Here is a 16,171-nt window from a genome sequence, read left to right as displayed (position 1 = left end):
TGTAGTAATAATAAAACGACCTCATTTTTATTGAAATTAATGGTAACTTTTTCTGTCCATATATAAAATTAAACATACACATATTATGTCTATAATTAAAAGAAATTAAATATACACATATTATGTCCATAATATCAACCTGTGTGTTTAACACTTTAATGGTAATTAAACATAGAGATTCCCTTCATTTGATTTTTGTTACTTAAAATAATACTGCGTATCAATTAGCCCTTCTCTTCGTTCTACTTTTTTGTTTAGACTTTTTCCTAATATAATTTTTAAGTAATCAATTTCAACACCAATATACAAATCTTATAATTTCAAATATTAGAATTATTTATAATTTCATCATTAATTTTATTATATAAACATATAATTAAAAAAATTTATCCGTGCATTGCACGGGTAATACACTAGTTTCTATAAATAAGAGAAGTAAAAGATATATATATATAATATATAATATAATATATGACATACACCCACACATATGCACTACTTTTTTGTATTTATAGGTCGCCGCCTAGACCGCTTAGGTGCTAGGCGCTAGTCTACCGCCCGACTACCACCTACTGCAACCATGTAGCGCCTAGCGCGGCGATTAATCAATGCCTAGGCGGGATTTTTGCAACACTGTTTGCAGCTCAATGGCAGCAATGCTCTCCATCCTTCAGATTTGTAAACACCACTAATCTCTATTTTGCTTTTAAATCTTCTTCTAGCAAAGGAAAATGCAGAGATGATGATTTTTAGAAGTATTACGTTCATTTATTTTTGTATAATTACTTGGGGTATAAATAAGAAAAGAAGACATAGAATATAGGAAGAATTTGTTGAAGAAAGATGAATAAATGTCTACATATGAGATTAAGAAAGATGATAGAAATGTTTACAAAATTGTAAGAGAGTAGAAAGGCATAAATAGAGTTAACTTTTTAAAAATTCTTGTCAAAAGCAAATGATGCATACATTTTGAGAGATAAACTATCAAATAATGTACCTTTATTATACAAATAATTTAAATTTAACATATTAAAAAAAATAAATTTTTATTCATAATCACATAGTTGTAACTTGTAAGGACCATAATTCACCAAAAAATTGTCAAGGGTGGTAAATGCCATAAAAAAATAAAATAATTTACCAATTCAAAATATTATAGAATTAGAAAGTTGAACTAATCTATGACTCCGATCCTTAAACCCCCAAACCTTCTTTTTCCCAATTGCAGTCTGTGAGTGAGTGTTTTCTCCCACTCTGCAGCAAACCCTTGTTGCATTTACTCCCTAAGCTCAGATCAGCATTCATCAACTTGCGTTAAATGTTATGCACCCTTCATACGGTTCAGCACTGGCATTTCCACTGCGGTAGTAGACTCTTGTACACATATGGAAATCGCGTAATGGAGTAGTTTATAGCAGCTGGGTGCATTTTGGATATGATCGGATCTTGAGTAGGAACTTAAAGTTGATGTGAATTGAAAAATGGGTCATTTAAGCTTATTTTCATCGCACCGGAATGCGCGCAAGTGGCAGCTGCTTGATCTGGTGTTTGCGGCCTTCTTCGCGGCGGTGTTCGTTTTTTTCCTCCTCGTCTTCACGCCGTTGGGTGACTCTCTGGCGGCATCCGGCCGGCAGGCGCTGCTTTCAGGGGATTCGCAGCAGCGAAGCCTCCTCGTCGCGCTCGTGGAGTCGGGCAGGGAGATCGCCCCGATCCAGTTCTGTCCTGCTGATTATGTGGACCATATGCCTTGTGAGGACCCCAGAATTAACAGCCAACTTAGTCGAGAGATGAATTACTACCGGGAGCGGCATTGTCCTTTGCCTCACGAGACACAGATTTGCTTGATTCCACCCCCTGAGGGATACAAAGTTCCTGTCCGGTGGCCGGAGAGTTTGCATAAGGTGGATTTTCCCTTTATTTCGTTTCATGCGCAAGTTAACTGAGTTTAAGCTATTTTCTGAGATCCATTTATTTGTTTCCTAGTGCGGCTGTGAGAAATAGTAATTCATTCGTATATAATTTGGCATATGGTTCCAATTACTCAATGTCTTTTCAGTGATACAATGGGGCAGTCATCCTTTGATGGATGGCTTAACCTGTTTCCCATTAAGTGTAGTATGGTAGTGATGTACTTTTGGTGATTTCTTCAATTTTGGTTAACCATTGATGCATTGTGCTAATGACTTGTTTTAAGATTACAGTCAGTCATATTCCATCCTTAAAAGATTCCATTTTGGCATTACCTTTTCATGAGTGGCTTGATCTGTGATTAATATGTTTTATGTCTGATCACTGATGAATCTGTGTTTTATCCTTTGCAGATATTTCATGACAACATGCCTTACAATAAAATAGCTGACAGGAAAGGTCACCAAGGATGGATGAAAAGGGAAGGTCCATATTTCATCTTTCCTGGAGGTGGCACAATGTTCCCAGATGGGGCAGAGCAGTATATTGAGAAACTCAAGCAGTATATTCCTTTAGGTGATGGAGTTTTAAGAACTGCCCTTGATATGGGATGTGGGGTAAGCATTCCATTTTTGTTTCTTTGAACTCATTGGTATCTACTGCTCTGAAACTATTTAGCTCCTTACACCTGTAGGTTGCCAGTTTTGGTGGTTATCTACTTTCCAAAGAGATGTTGACTGTTTCTTTTGCTCCAAGAGATTCACACAAATCACAAATACAATTTGCCTTGGAGCGAGGAGTACCTGCACTTGTTGCCATGCTTGGGACACGCAGGCTCCCATTTCCTGCTTTCTCATTTGATTTGGTGCATTGTTCTCGGTGTTTGATTCCTTTCACAGCATATAGTAAGTTTTCTATATCTCAGCGCACACTTGCTGCTATTATCTTACTACTAATATGCTTCTGATTTTAACAAAACAACTGGTATGTGCAGATGCAACATACTTTATTGAAGTTGATCGGTTACTTCGCCCAGGAGGCTACTTTGTTGTCTCTGGTCCTCCTGTACAATGGTCTAAACAGGATAAGGAGTGGGCAGATCTCCAAGCTGTGGCCAGTTCATTGTGTTACGAGTTGATTGTTGTGGATGGTAACACTGCTGTCTGGAAAAAGCCCAGTGGGGATTCATGTCTTCCAAACCAAAATGAATTTGGGCTTGAACTGTGTGATGAATTCGATGAACCAAGTGTTGCATGGTGATGTTCCTTGTGTGCATTATTGTTGAATTGACTTTTATCTCTTTGTTCTAACGCACTTGCCAATGCAGCTTCAACCTTGATATTTATATAGCTGACATGGTTTCCATGTTGGTAGGTACTTCAAACTTAAAAAATGTGTGAGCAGGACATCTTCTGTGAAAGGAGACTATGCAATTGGGTCAATTCCAAAATGGCCACAGAGGTTGATAGAAGCTTCTTCAAGGATCGTTTTATTAAAAAGTGGAATCAATGTTTTTGAAGCAGACAATAGAAGATGGACAAGGAGGGTAGCATATTACAAAAACTCATTAAACTTGAAACTGGGAACTCCAACTGTACGAAATGTCATGGACATGAATGCATTTTTGGGAGGCTTCGCTGCAGCAATAATTTCTGATCCTGTTTGGGTGATGAATGTTGTTCCTGCTCATAAGCCATTAACACTTGATGTCATTTATGATAGAGGACTCATTGGGGTTTACCATGATTGGTATGTCATTCTAGCACTTTAATCTTCCCCTGACATAGAGCACTCTACTCTCTGAAAAATATTAACGTAGCAGGTACCAGGGTATTCTGAAATATATAAAGCTGCATCATGTTATATTCAATTTATTGGTTTGAAGGAATTTACTGTAACCTGTTGGTTCCTTAACTAAGTAAACAATGAACAAATTCATTTAATTCCAATAATTGCTTATACTGAACTATGTATAGGATTACCCTTATATTTGAACATCTGCCTCCCCAGATCCTATATGACACTGGTGCTTTGTGAACTGGATTGGATCTTTTTAATAACCCACATTGACTCTGGTTTTCTGAAGTGAATTGCCTACCTATGTAACATTTTAAAGTTTAGACTAATCTACCAGCTGTTTCTGCCTGACTTTTGTCACTACTGCTTCTGTCTTATTTATTCTGAAAGCTACCGTCCTTGCAATTGGCAAATTAACAATTTAGCCAGTAATAGTTGGAGATGATGTTTTCCTTAAGCACAGCCAAAAATCCACCCCCCAAACAAACCCCATCATAAAACACACACACGAAGCACAGAGGATTGATTAAGGTTGAGAGTTAACAGTTGATTACGATTTCAGGTGTGAGCCTTTCTCAACATATCCTCGGACCTATGATCTAATTCATGTAGCTGCTATTGAATCTCTTACAAAGGATCCTAGTTCCGGCAAGAGTAGGTATGTATGATCCTATTGACTTTTAAATGGTTACTATGCATGAATTCGTTGTTTATGATAGTCCATATAGCTATAAATTAGCAGTTCTTACATTTTGGAGCATCTAATATGGAGAAGTTAATCTTTGCATCCACCAATTTGATAGAATGGTTTCCAATTTGAAAGACCATTTAATTGTAATATGCAATAGTTACTGCTTGTTCTTTTATGGCTTGAAGTGTCATGTTGACCATTGCAAGATCTTATAATGATAGTTTCAGTAGTTTTACTACTTTATCATTATTGTTGAAATATCTTATTTCTTCTTTTTGTTAGACATAATAATATAAAATAGGAAGCATGTTCAGGGATTTCAGATAGTGGAGCAGGTAGTGGAGCATTATCAGGGATAATGCCAGGATTTAGGGAATTATGTCCTTTTCTATTTGAATATATATGTGTATCAGTGTGTAAAAGTGTGAAATACAGAAATAATAAAAGTTTTCTGCTCTTCAATTTCTCAAGATGGTATCAGAGCCTGCTCCTTCTTAGGCCTGAAAATTTCTTCCCTTCCTCAGAAATGTCCATCAGCTTCACTGCCAATCTGCTTCACTTCTAGTACAACAAACCTGAGAGCTTCTATCAACAAACTACTGCAACAAACCTTCAATAAAAACTCCGGCGACCTTGCCCATCTTTTTCCGGCAACCTGTCACCCCCTCACGGGCCCTCACGCGCCACCCCGGCGATGCAATTCCGACACCACGCGCCGGCGCGTGAGGCACTTTTCCGGCGACGTTTTCCGGCGAAAATTTCCAGATCAGCCTATCTCCCTGCTGCGACCCTATCCTGATTTTCTCACTTTTATTTTATCAATATGGCAGATGAAGAAATTATTGAAAGTGTCCAGAACACTTCTCCTCCCGTTCAAACTTCCCTTCCAGTTCAAACTTCTCTTCCAACTCNATAGAGCACTCTACTCTCTGAAAAATATTAACGTAGCAGGTACCAGGGTATTCTGAAATATATAAAGCTGCATCATGTTATATTCAATTTATTGGTTTGAAGGAATTTACTGTAACCTGTTGGTTCCTTAACTAAGTAAACAATGAACAAATTCATTTAATTCCAATAATTGCTTATACTGAACTATGTATAGGATTACCCTTATATTTGAACATCTGCCTCCCCAGATCCTATATGACACTGGTGCTTTGTGAACTGGATTGGATCTTTTTAATAACCCACATTGACTCTGGTTTTCTGAAGTGAATTGCCTACCTATGTAACATTTTAAAGTTTAGACTAATCTACCAGCTGTTTCTGCCTGACTTTTGTCACTACTGCTTCTGTCTTATTTATTCTGAAAGCTACCGTCCTTGCAATTGGCAAATTAACAATTTAGCCAGTAATAGTTGGAGATGATGTTTTCCTTAAGCACAGCCAAAAATCCACCCCCCAAACAAACCCCATCATAAAACACACACACGAAGCACAGAGGATTGATTAAGGTTGAGAGTTAACAGTTGATTACGATTTCAGGTGTGAGCCTTTCTCAACATATCCTCGGACCTATGATCTAATTCATGTAGCTGCTATTGAATCTCTTACAAAGGATCCTAGTTCCGGCAAGAGTAGGTATGTATGATCCTATTGACTTTTAAATGGTTACTATGCATGAATTCGTTGTTTATGATAGTCCATATAGCTATAAATTAGCAGTTCTTACATTTTGGAGCATCTAATATGGAGAAGTTAATCTTTGCATCCACCAATTTGATAGAATGGTTTCCAATTTGAAAGACCATTTAATTGTAATATGCAATAGTTACTGCTTGTTCTTTTATGGCTTGAAGTGTCATGTTGACCATTGCAAGATCTTATAATGATAGTTTCAGTAGTTTTACTACTTTATCATTATTGTTGAAATATCTTATTTCTTCTTTTTGTTAGACATAATAATATAAAATAGGAAGCATGTTCAGGGATTTCAGATAGTGGAGCAGGTAGTGGAGCATTATCAGGGATAATGCCAGGATTTAGGGAATTATGTCCTTTTCTATTTGAATATATATGTGTATCAGTGTGTAAAAGTGTGAAATACAGAAATAATAAAAGTTTTCTGCTCTTCAATTTCTCAAGATGGTATCAGAGCCTGCTCCTTCTTAGGCCTGAAAATTTCTTCCCTTCCTCAGAAATGTCCATCAGCTTCACTGCCAATCTGCTTCACTTCTAGTACAACAAACCTGAGAGCTTCTATCAACAAACTACTGCAACAAACCTTCAATAAAAACTCCGGCGACCTTGCCCATCTTTTTCCGGCAACCTGTCACCCCCTCACGGGCCCTCACGCGCCACCCCGGCGATGCAATTCCGACACCACGCGCCGGCGCGTGAGGCACTTTTCCGGCGACGTTTTCCGGCGAAAATTTCCAGATCAGCCTATCTCCCTGCTGCGACCCTATCCTGATTTTCTCACTTTTATTTTATCAATATGGCAGATGAAGAAATTATTGAAAGTGTCCAGAACACTTCTCCTCCCGTTCAAACTTCCCTTCCAGTTCAAACTTCTCTTCCAACTTCAAACTTCTCTTTCCCGATCAACCTAAAGTCTATGTTCCAAATCTTTCTGGGAGTTTAACTATCACCAGTGAAAAACTCATTGGTTCCCAAAATTATCAAGATTGGGCATCAGCAGTAGAACTATGGTTTATGGGTCAAGGAGTGGTTGATCACCTCACTACAACAGCAGAAGAAATCCAGCATGAAAAGGATATTTGGAAGAGAGTTGATGCCCAACTATGCAGTCTATTATGGCAATCTCTTGCCCCTGAATTGATCCCCATGTTTAGGCCATTCAGAACCTGTTTTTCTGTATGGAAACAGGCTCAATCTCTTTATACAAACGATGTCTCTCGTTTTTATTTCATTGTCAGTGAAATATTAAATATCAAGAAGTTAGAAATGTCCATGGAAAAATTTTTGGGGAAAATCCAAGGACTCATGGCTGAATTCAACAAACTCATGCCTATTGGAGGATCACCCGAAGAACAACTTACTCAATGCGACAAGTTCTTTGTTGTTCTTACACTTGCCAAGCTTGAACCAGAATTTGAACAAGTCCGAAACAGTATACTTGGTGATGGAGCTGTCCCAAATACCAAAGAAATGTTCAAAAGACTTCTTCAAGTCTCCTCTATTTATAAAGGAAGTACATCATCAACCATTGTTGATCATTCTGCCCTTACTACTCAAAGTCACCATAGAGGAAGAGGTCGAGGAGGCAATCGAGATGGTCGAGGTGGAGGACGAAACTCTACCCGTTTTTGTGACTTTTGTAACAAACAAGGACACACTCGTGAGGTTTGCTAGAAACTTCATGGGAAACCAACTATGGTTAATATAGCTCAATCTGCGAATTCAGATACTGAGGATTCAAATACACAAGTTATCTCAAAAGCTGAGTATGCAGAATTCTTGCAATTAAAGGCTGCTAAGACAACCATTTCTCCAGACAGCTCCCACACTGCTCTTGCTTCACAATCAAACTCTGTTTGGGTTTTAGACTCTGGGGCCACCGATCACATATCTGGTAATCCCTCTTTTTTCTCCAAAATTGATTTCTCTGATTCTCTTCCATCTGTTACCTTTGGTGATGGATCAAAAGGGAAAGCTAAGGGAATTGGAAAAGTCACTATCCATTCCTTTTCTTTAGAACATGTTCTTTACATTCCCGGTTGTCCTTTCAACTTGATTTCAATTCATCAACTAACTCACTCCCTTAATTGCCTTGTTACCTTTTCTTCTGATTCTGTGGTTATTCAGGATCGACAGACAAGGGAAATGCTTGGTACGGGACATGAATCACAAGGACTCTACCACCTTTTAGGCTCTACCAATACCAACATAGCTTGCGCCGCTACTGTTTCACCTCTCCTTAGCCATTGTCGCCTTGGGCATCCCAATATTAATAAATTAAAACAACTTGTTCCTGGCTTGTCAGATTTAAAGAACATAGAATGTGAGTCTTGTCAACTTGGGAAACACTCAAGAGCCTCATATCCTAGTAGAGTGAATAGAAGGGTCAGTACACCTTTTTCTCTAGTTCACTCTGATGTTTGGGGACCATGTCGTGTTTCAACCACCTTAGGGTTCTTGTATTTTGTTGTCTTCATTGATGATTTTTCTCGATGCAGTTGGGTCTTTCTAATGAAAAATCGGTTTGAACTATTTGATGTGTTCAAAACATTTTACAATGAAGTCATGAATCAATTTGGAGTTTCTCTCAAAGTTCTACGCAGTGACAATGCCAGAGAATATTTCTCTGACTCTTTTACTTCTTTCTTTTCCGCACATGGAATACTTCATGAATCTTCATGTGCTAGGACCCCTCAGCAAAATGGAGTTGCTGAACGGAAGATACGTCATCTTGTTGACACAGCCCGCACTTTGCTCATTCATCACAAGGTCCCTAAAAGATTTTGGGGAGATGCTATACTTCATTCTTGTCATCTCATAAATCGAATGCCATCTTCTGTGTTACAAGGAAAAATTCCTCTTAATCTTTTACTCCCACAAGAACCCCTCTACAAGCTTCCATTACGGGTTTTCGGGTGTACTTGCTTCGTCCATGACTCCACCCCAGGACGAGACAAACTTGATGCCAAGGCTATAAAATGTTTGTTCATTGGGTACTCTCGCCTCCAAAAAGGTTTTAGGTGTTATTGTCCCAAAACACATCGTTTCTATACTTCCTTTGATGTCACATTTTTTGAAACTACACTTTTTTTCTCCTCCACTTCAGTTGATGAATCTGACTTCTTGGTGGAACCACTAAAAGCCACAGAAATTCTTCCTGTTCCTACTTTCACAGAACTTGTGTCTCCTGATGTTGCTGAAAGAACTACTTCCACAGAACCTGTGTCTCCTGATGTTGCTGAAAGAACTACACCATTGTCAACCATTCAAGAAAGACAGAGTTCACCTTTCTTGTACACCTACCAGCGGCGCAATCGTCAAGGCTCTCAAGAGGATGAATGCTTGGTTGATTCATGTCCGACACCAGCGTTGCCCACTGACACGGTCCAAAATACCACAACAAGCTCCCCAATTGCCAGTCGAATAGGTAAAAGATCCACTCGAAATCCTTATCCTATTTATAACTTCCTTACACAAAAACGGTTGTCTCCAGAGTATTGTGCTTTCATTACCAGTTTATCTAATGTGTCTATTCCAAAAAATGTCAAAGAAGCATTAACTCATTCGGAATGGAGGCAAGCAATGATTGATGAAATGGAAGCACTACACTCATCTGGAACCTGGGAGTTAGTTCCTTTGCCTCCTGGAAAAACTGTAGTTGGTTGTAGATGGGTGTATAATGTGAAGGTTGGTCCGGATGGACAAATTGACAGACTTAAAGCCAGACTAGTGGCTAAAGGGTACACGCAGGTTTTTGGCATTGACTACACCGACACTTTTTCACCCGTTGCTAAAATTGCATCCATTCGTCATTTCCTTTCAATGGCAGCAAATCGTCACTGGACATTGTATCAGTTGGATATAAAAAATGCCTTCTTGCATGGAGACTTGAAAGAAGAGGTATATATGGAGCAGCCTCCTGGTTTTGTGGCTAAGACTGGAACGAATCTTGTTTGTCGCCTCAAACGCTCTCTCTATGGATTGAAGCAATCTCCACGTGCATGGTTTGGAAGATTTAGTGATGTGGTTCAACAATTTGGCATGATTCAAAGCAAAGCTGACCATTCTGTCTTTTATAGACATCTATTTGGAAAAAGCATATATTTAGTGATTTATGTTGATGATATTGTTGTCACAGGTGATGATATGAGAGGAATAAATGAACTAAAGAAACATTTGTTTCAACATTTTGAGACAAAGGACCTTGGAAAGTTAAAATATTTCCTAGGTATTGAAGTTGCTCAATCCAATCAAGGTATCTACATATCACAACGGAAATACGCTTTGGATATTCTTGAAGAAACAAGCATGACAAATAGTAAACCAGTTGATACGCCTATGGATCAAAATGTCAAACTTCTTCCAAGACAGGGGGAGCCTCTATCAGATCCAAGCAGGTATCGGAGATTAGTAGGCAAGTTATTATACTTAACTATCACTCTTCCTGATATTTCCTTTGCTGTAAGTGTCATTAGTCAGTTTTTGCAAGAACCATGTCAAAGTCATTGGGATGCAACTATCAGAATTTTAAGATATGTGAAAAGATCTCCAGGTACAAGTTTAATCTACAAAGATCACGGACATACAGAAATTGTTGGCTACACAGACGCAGATTGGGCAGGGTGTCCTTGGGATAGGAGATCAACATCAGGATACTGCATTTTATTTGGAGGTAATCTTATTTCTTGGAAAAGCAAGAAACAAGATGTGGTTGCACGGTCAAGTGCAGAAGCAGAATACCGAGCAATGGCATTGGGGATTTGTGAATTAATTTGGGTGAAACAGCTCCTCATAGAACTCGATTTTTGTAAGATCGGTCCTATGAAGTTAGTTTGTGATAATCAGGCAGCTCTACACATTGCATCCAACCCTGTCTTTCATGAAAGGACCAAACATATCGAGGTTGATTGCCATTTTATACGAGAGAAGGTTGCATCAGGAGACATTGTCACCACATTTGTTGGATCAAATGATCAACTTGCTGATATCCTCACTAAATCTCTTCGTGGACCTAGGATTGATTTCATTTCTAGCAAGCTAGGAGCATTTGATTTATATGCTCCAGCTTGAGGGTGAGTGTTGAAATATCTTATTTCTTCTTTTTGTTAGACATAATAATATAAAATAGGAAGCATGTTCAGGGATTTCAGGTAGTGGAGCATTATCAGGGATAATGCCAGGATTTAGGGAATTATGTCCTTTTCTATTTGAATATATATGTGTATCAGTGTGTAAAAGTGTGAAATACAGAAATAATAAAAGTTTTCTGCTCTTCAATTTCTCAAGAATTATCAATCTAAATATTCTCTCTAACTCATTTTGTTCATGCATGATTGTAAAAGAAATGTCTTTTAGCAACTGATAGTAACTAAAAATCTAATCGTTGCAATTGTAGTGAGGTAACTTTTTGGGAAAATTGTACTTTTTGTCCCTAAGTTATATGGTAATTGTAGGATTAGTCCTTGTTTGTTGGCCGTGCTCACTTCTCGTCCCTAAGCTATAAGCCTATAACTGATGTTGCAAATTTTGTCCTTTTTCTAACAAAACATTAGGGACTAAATTTGCAACGTAAATTATAGCTTATGGACGAGAAGTAAGCACGACGTCTTAGAAAAAAGATAAATTTTCAACGTCAGTATAACTTAGGGACGAGAAGTTAGCACTACCAACAAGTAGAGACAAATTCTACAATTACCCCAATGTTTCACTTTGACGAGCAAAACCACTTAAACATAGTAGGAAGTAGCTTCCTGAAAAAATGCATAAAGCAAGATATTACAATGTTCGTACTGTCTAAGTTCAAGGTTAAGCAGAGTGAAGTTCGCATTTTAAATATGTTTGTGCGCACACATGCATGTCCCGTTCTTAATCTAGACTTAATTTGTAATTAATTTTTGTCCATAGCTATATATCTAATCATCAGCACCTGATGTGTCCCTGGCATATCATATTAAGAAATTTAGTTGTTTGAGCTAAGCTATGATCTTGGCTTTTTTTATGTGATTCCTTTCCCAAAATCTCCATCCCACTATGGAAAAAAGAGAAACACTGCCAGGTAAAAAGCCCTTGAGCTGTGGAAAGCGATCTGATATCTCCTACATTTTCAGGTGTAACCTTGTGGATTTGATGGTGGAAATTGATAGAATGTTAAGGCCAGAAGGGAGTGTTGTAATTCGAGATTCACCTGAAGTGATTGACAGAACCGAACGAATTGCTCATGCTGTAAGATGGACAACAAGCATCTACGAGAAAGAGCCTGGTTCAAATGGGAGGGAGAAAATCCTGGTAGCAACAAAGAAACTTTGGAACCTATCTTCAACCTCCTCCCACTGATGGAAGCTTTCCTGTTTGTTTACTATATAAATCCAAGTGTTGGCACACGTATAGATGACGCTGCATGCACTTTGTACAACTGTGTTGTTTCCTAAGTTTGGTAAATGGGGTTGCTGTAATAGAATGGAAGGGGAGTGTACATATATGGAAGTTCCTTAGCATCTGAAAAGGAATGACATGACTGTACTATAAGCTAGTAAGCTTGACCACTTATTTATTGTACACCATAATCATCAATTCATCATTAATTTCTTCGAAGCACTTCTTTGATTGCTTTCGCTCCGGAGGTTTATATATATATATAGGCCCCATCAGATGCGGCCAGTCTCTCTCGTGCGGCTGTGTGGCTTGATTTGCACCATTAATCCAAACAATACAAACGCTTGATCTTTAGCTACGCGAACAGGAATGATAATGTTGACAATTCACTACAAGTTCAAAACCAGATCAGATGACGACGGAGACTTGAAGTCGACGAGCACTGAGCAACAAACACAAGATGAGCGTAGAAGGGACTCCATCACCAGTAACGAGCGCTCCGTTCCAAACAAAACGCACAGGTCGACTCCAACAGAGGAACGAGAATGGAGTAATTCGCAATAGTCTGTGCATTATCAACATTAATCTGGCTCATACTTGAGATAATATTTATGTAATTTGCAATAATATGTGTATTTGGTGTGTGGTGGTTAAGTGGTGTGTTTTAATATGAGAACTGGTGCATTTTATAACGTATAATGGTGTGTTTTAATTTTGTTGGTGCATTTGAATTGAGTGGTGTATTTCGGTATGGTGGGAAATGGTGTGTTTTAATTTGTCCAGTGGTGCATTTTATAACGTAGAATGGTGTGTTTTAATACACATGGTGGTGAATTTTACGAGAGTAGTTGCATTTGGTGTGTGGTTGTTAAGTGGTGTGTTTTAATCTAAAAACTGGTGCATTTTAGTCGTTGAATGGTGTGTTTTAATAATACGTTTGTTGGTGTATTCTGTACTCTAACATTACCTTCCCACTTACAATTACCATAAAGCCCCCACTTAAGTTACGCGAATTAAACTTCCTAAATCCTAATATATAACCTCCACCGTCAGATCACCTCAATCCAACGGCATATGTTGGGCCACATGAGCGCACGTAATGCACAGGCCGCATTTGATTAATATTATATATATATATATATATATATATATATATATATATAGAGAGAGAGAGAGAGAGAGAGAGAGAGAGAGAGGGGTAGAGTTCAGGTGCGGCTGCGTCTTTTCGTATGGTCGGTGCGGTTTACACTATTAGTGTTTATAAAATACATCACTCAATGTTAGGAAATGCACAAAACAAATATGCACAATTAGGTATGTATTACCAAAAAATACACCACTAGGTATGCAAATATATACTCCCTCTGTCCCATTTTACCTGTCCTATTTACTATTCATTGGTCAAACCAATTCTTTCTTCTTTGCTTATTTTCTTTAGTAATTTTTTATTATTTTTAAATTTAATTTTTTGTGTTTAATAGTACTTTTAATGTAGTTTCTAAATATATAAATTTTATATATTAATGCTAAACTTAATAATATGAAAAATTGGATTAAAAATTACTTCAGTCAAGCCTCGTTAAACGAACCAGACAACCATTTTGGGACGGAGGTAGTATTATATAGTGTTTGGAAATGCACAATTAGGAGAGAGTGTTTGTGTATTTTCCTATCACTAGGTGTAAACCGCACCGACTGCACGAGAAGGCGCAACCGCATTTTAGTAGTAATATATATATATATATATATATATATATATATATATATATATATATATATATATATATATATGTATAGAGAGAGAGAGAGAGAGAGAGAGAGTTAATGCCATATGGGGTCCTCCGAGTATAATGGTTTAGCCACGTTTAGTCCTAAACTTTCAAATTACCACCCATGGTCCTTCGACTTTTCAAATTGTTACTATCCGTGGTCTAAGTTTACCACCCACGGTCCTTCAATTTTAAAAATTTAACCATCCATGGTCTTCTTGTAAGGACCATGGGTGGTAAAAATTTGATAGTTGAAGGACCATGTGTGGTTAAAATTTGATAGTTGAAGGACTTTTGGTGGTTAACTTGGATTACGGATGGTAACAATTTGAAAGTCGAAGGACCACATGTGGTAATTTGAAAGTTTAGGACTAAACGTGGCTAAAACACTATACTCGGAGGACCTTAGATGGCACTAACTCTCTCTCTCTCTCTCTCTCTCTCTCTCTATATATATATATATATATATATATATATATATATATATATATATATAGAGAGAGAGAGAGAGGGATTGGTTTACTCGCAAAGGAAGTGGCAGGTGAAAAATGGAGTGAGATTTTAGCCATAGATTAATCTTGATCGAATGAAAAAAAATGCGTGTGTTTTTAAAAAGAAATGCTAATAAGGGGTTTTTGTCTTCTTCCTAATATTTATAAACATTTTTGTTAACTGCCTTCTACTTTACGCGTGAGATAAAAGCTCTATTCTTCTTTCTCTCTATCTAAATTTAAAGTGCATAAATTTGCACCTTAAGGTGCATAAGTTTGCGAGGTGCATAAATTTGCAACTTAAGGTGTTATTTTGCTTAAGGCGCATAAATTTGTAAAACTTTGAAACTACGAAGCTGAAATTTTAGGTGCATAATTTTGTTCCTTAAGGTGCATAAGTTTGCACCTTAACATGCATGAATTTACAGCTTAAGGTGCATCAAATTAGCTGTTAAAGTGCACAACTTCTTTTCCTTACGAATAATGGCTCCTAAACTTAAGCTGTATATATTTAAAGTTTAAGGTTCATGACTTTAATGTGTACAACTTCTTTTCCTTACGAATAATGACTCCTAGACTTGATGCATATATTTAAAGCTTAAGGTGCATGATATTAACTGTTAAGGTGCACAACTTTGATTCCTCATATACTTACATAATGTTTTATATATTTCAGTTCCAAATTCATTACTCCTATGACTACCAACGAAAGCAACGTCAATGTGTGCGATACAAATTCCAGCAACAACGCATATGTTGAAGATGTAAAGACAACAAGGAATAGTGGAGAAGATGTCGTTGCTTTGTTTTGTTTTTGTTTTTTTTTTTGTTTTTGGTTTTTTACTTTTATACCCCTCAACGCGTGAATTCAAACCTAATCAACCTTGGATTAAAAATTGCAATCAATGGCTGAAATTAAGTGATGAGCATTAGATGGATGATTGTGATTAATACGTATGTTTAACTTGGGAGAAGCTTCGCATATGATCCCTTATATATATATATATATATATATATATATATATATATATATATATATATATATATAATTCAGTTCCTGTGTGGTGGGGTGTTTTCCGTGCGGTGGCTTTAGGTGCGTAATTTTCTTCTTAAGGTGCGCAATTTTCCTTTTTAAGGTGCGTGATTTTCCTTCTTAAGGTGCGTGATTTGTATGCTTAAGGTGCGTGAGTGTTAAAGCTTAAGGTGCGTGAACCTAAAGCTTAAGGTGCGTGATATTCCTTCTTTAAGGTGCGTGATTTTCCTTCTTAAAGTGCGTTGTTTTCCTTCTTAAGGTGCATGATATGTATGCTTAAGGTGTGTGAGTTGTTGAAACTTAAGGTGCGTCATTTTAAAATCTTAGGTACATGGTTTGTGTTCTTAAGGTGCGTGACTTGTGTACTTAAGGTGCGTGTTTTGTATATTTAAGGTGCGCAGTGTATTCTCAACTAAAGGTGCACCATTTAAAAACTTTAGGTGCGTGGTTTATGTTTTTAGTT

General features: G+C 37.5%; 1 protein-coding gene across 1 annotated transcript; it reads left to right on the top strand.

The window, feature by feature from the left end:
- Positions 1 to 1,210: 1,210 nt before the first annotated feature.
- On the top strand, positions 1,211 to 12,637 carry LOC116029399 (probable methyltransferase PMT13). Its single transcript, XM_031271387.1, has 7 exons — positions 1,211 to 1,904; positions 2,325 to 2,528; positions 2,606 to 2,816; positions 2,906 to 3,167; positions 3,286 to 3,660; positions 4,271 to 4,366; positions 12,151 to 12,637. Exons 1-7 carry the CDS (start codon positions 1,485 to 1,487, stop codon positions 12,374 to 12,376), a joined length of 1,794 nt encoding a protein of 597 aa, XP_031127247.1. The 5' UTR covers positions 1,211 to 1,484; the 3' UTR covers positions 12,377 to 12,637.
- The last annotated feature ends 3,534 nt before the right edge of the window (positions 12,638 to 16,171 follow it).

Source organism: Ipomoea triloba, chromosome 9 (assembly GCF_003576645.1).
Source record: "Ipomoea triloba cultivar NCNSP0323 chromosome 9, ASM357664v1".
NCBI classification, from domain to species: domain Eukaryota; kingdom Viridiplantae; phylum Streptophyta; class Magnoliopsida; order Solanales; family Convolvulaceae; genus Ipomoea; species Ipomoea triloba.
The sequence above is the reverse complement of the archived record's forward strand: the minus strand, read 5'-3'. Positions and strand labels throughout refer to the sequence as shown.

Coding starts and splice junctions, on each gene's coding strand:
- LOC116029399 (XM_031271387.1), top strand. CDS start 1,485: ATGGGTCATTTAAGCTTATTTTCATCGCACCGGAATGCGCGCAAGTGG. Junction 2,529..2,605: donor CCCTTGATATGGGATGTGGG/GTAAGCATTCCA, acceptor TTACACCTGTAG/GTTGCCAGTTTTGGTGGTTA. Junction 4,367..12,150: donor CCTAGTTCCGGCAAGAGTAG/GTATGTATGATC, acceptor CTACATTTTCAG/GTGTAACCTTGTGGATTTGA.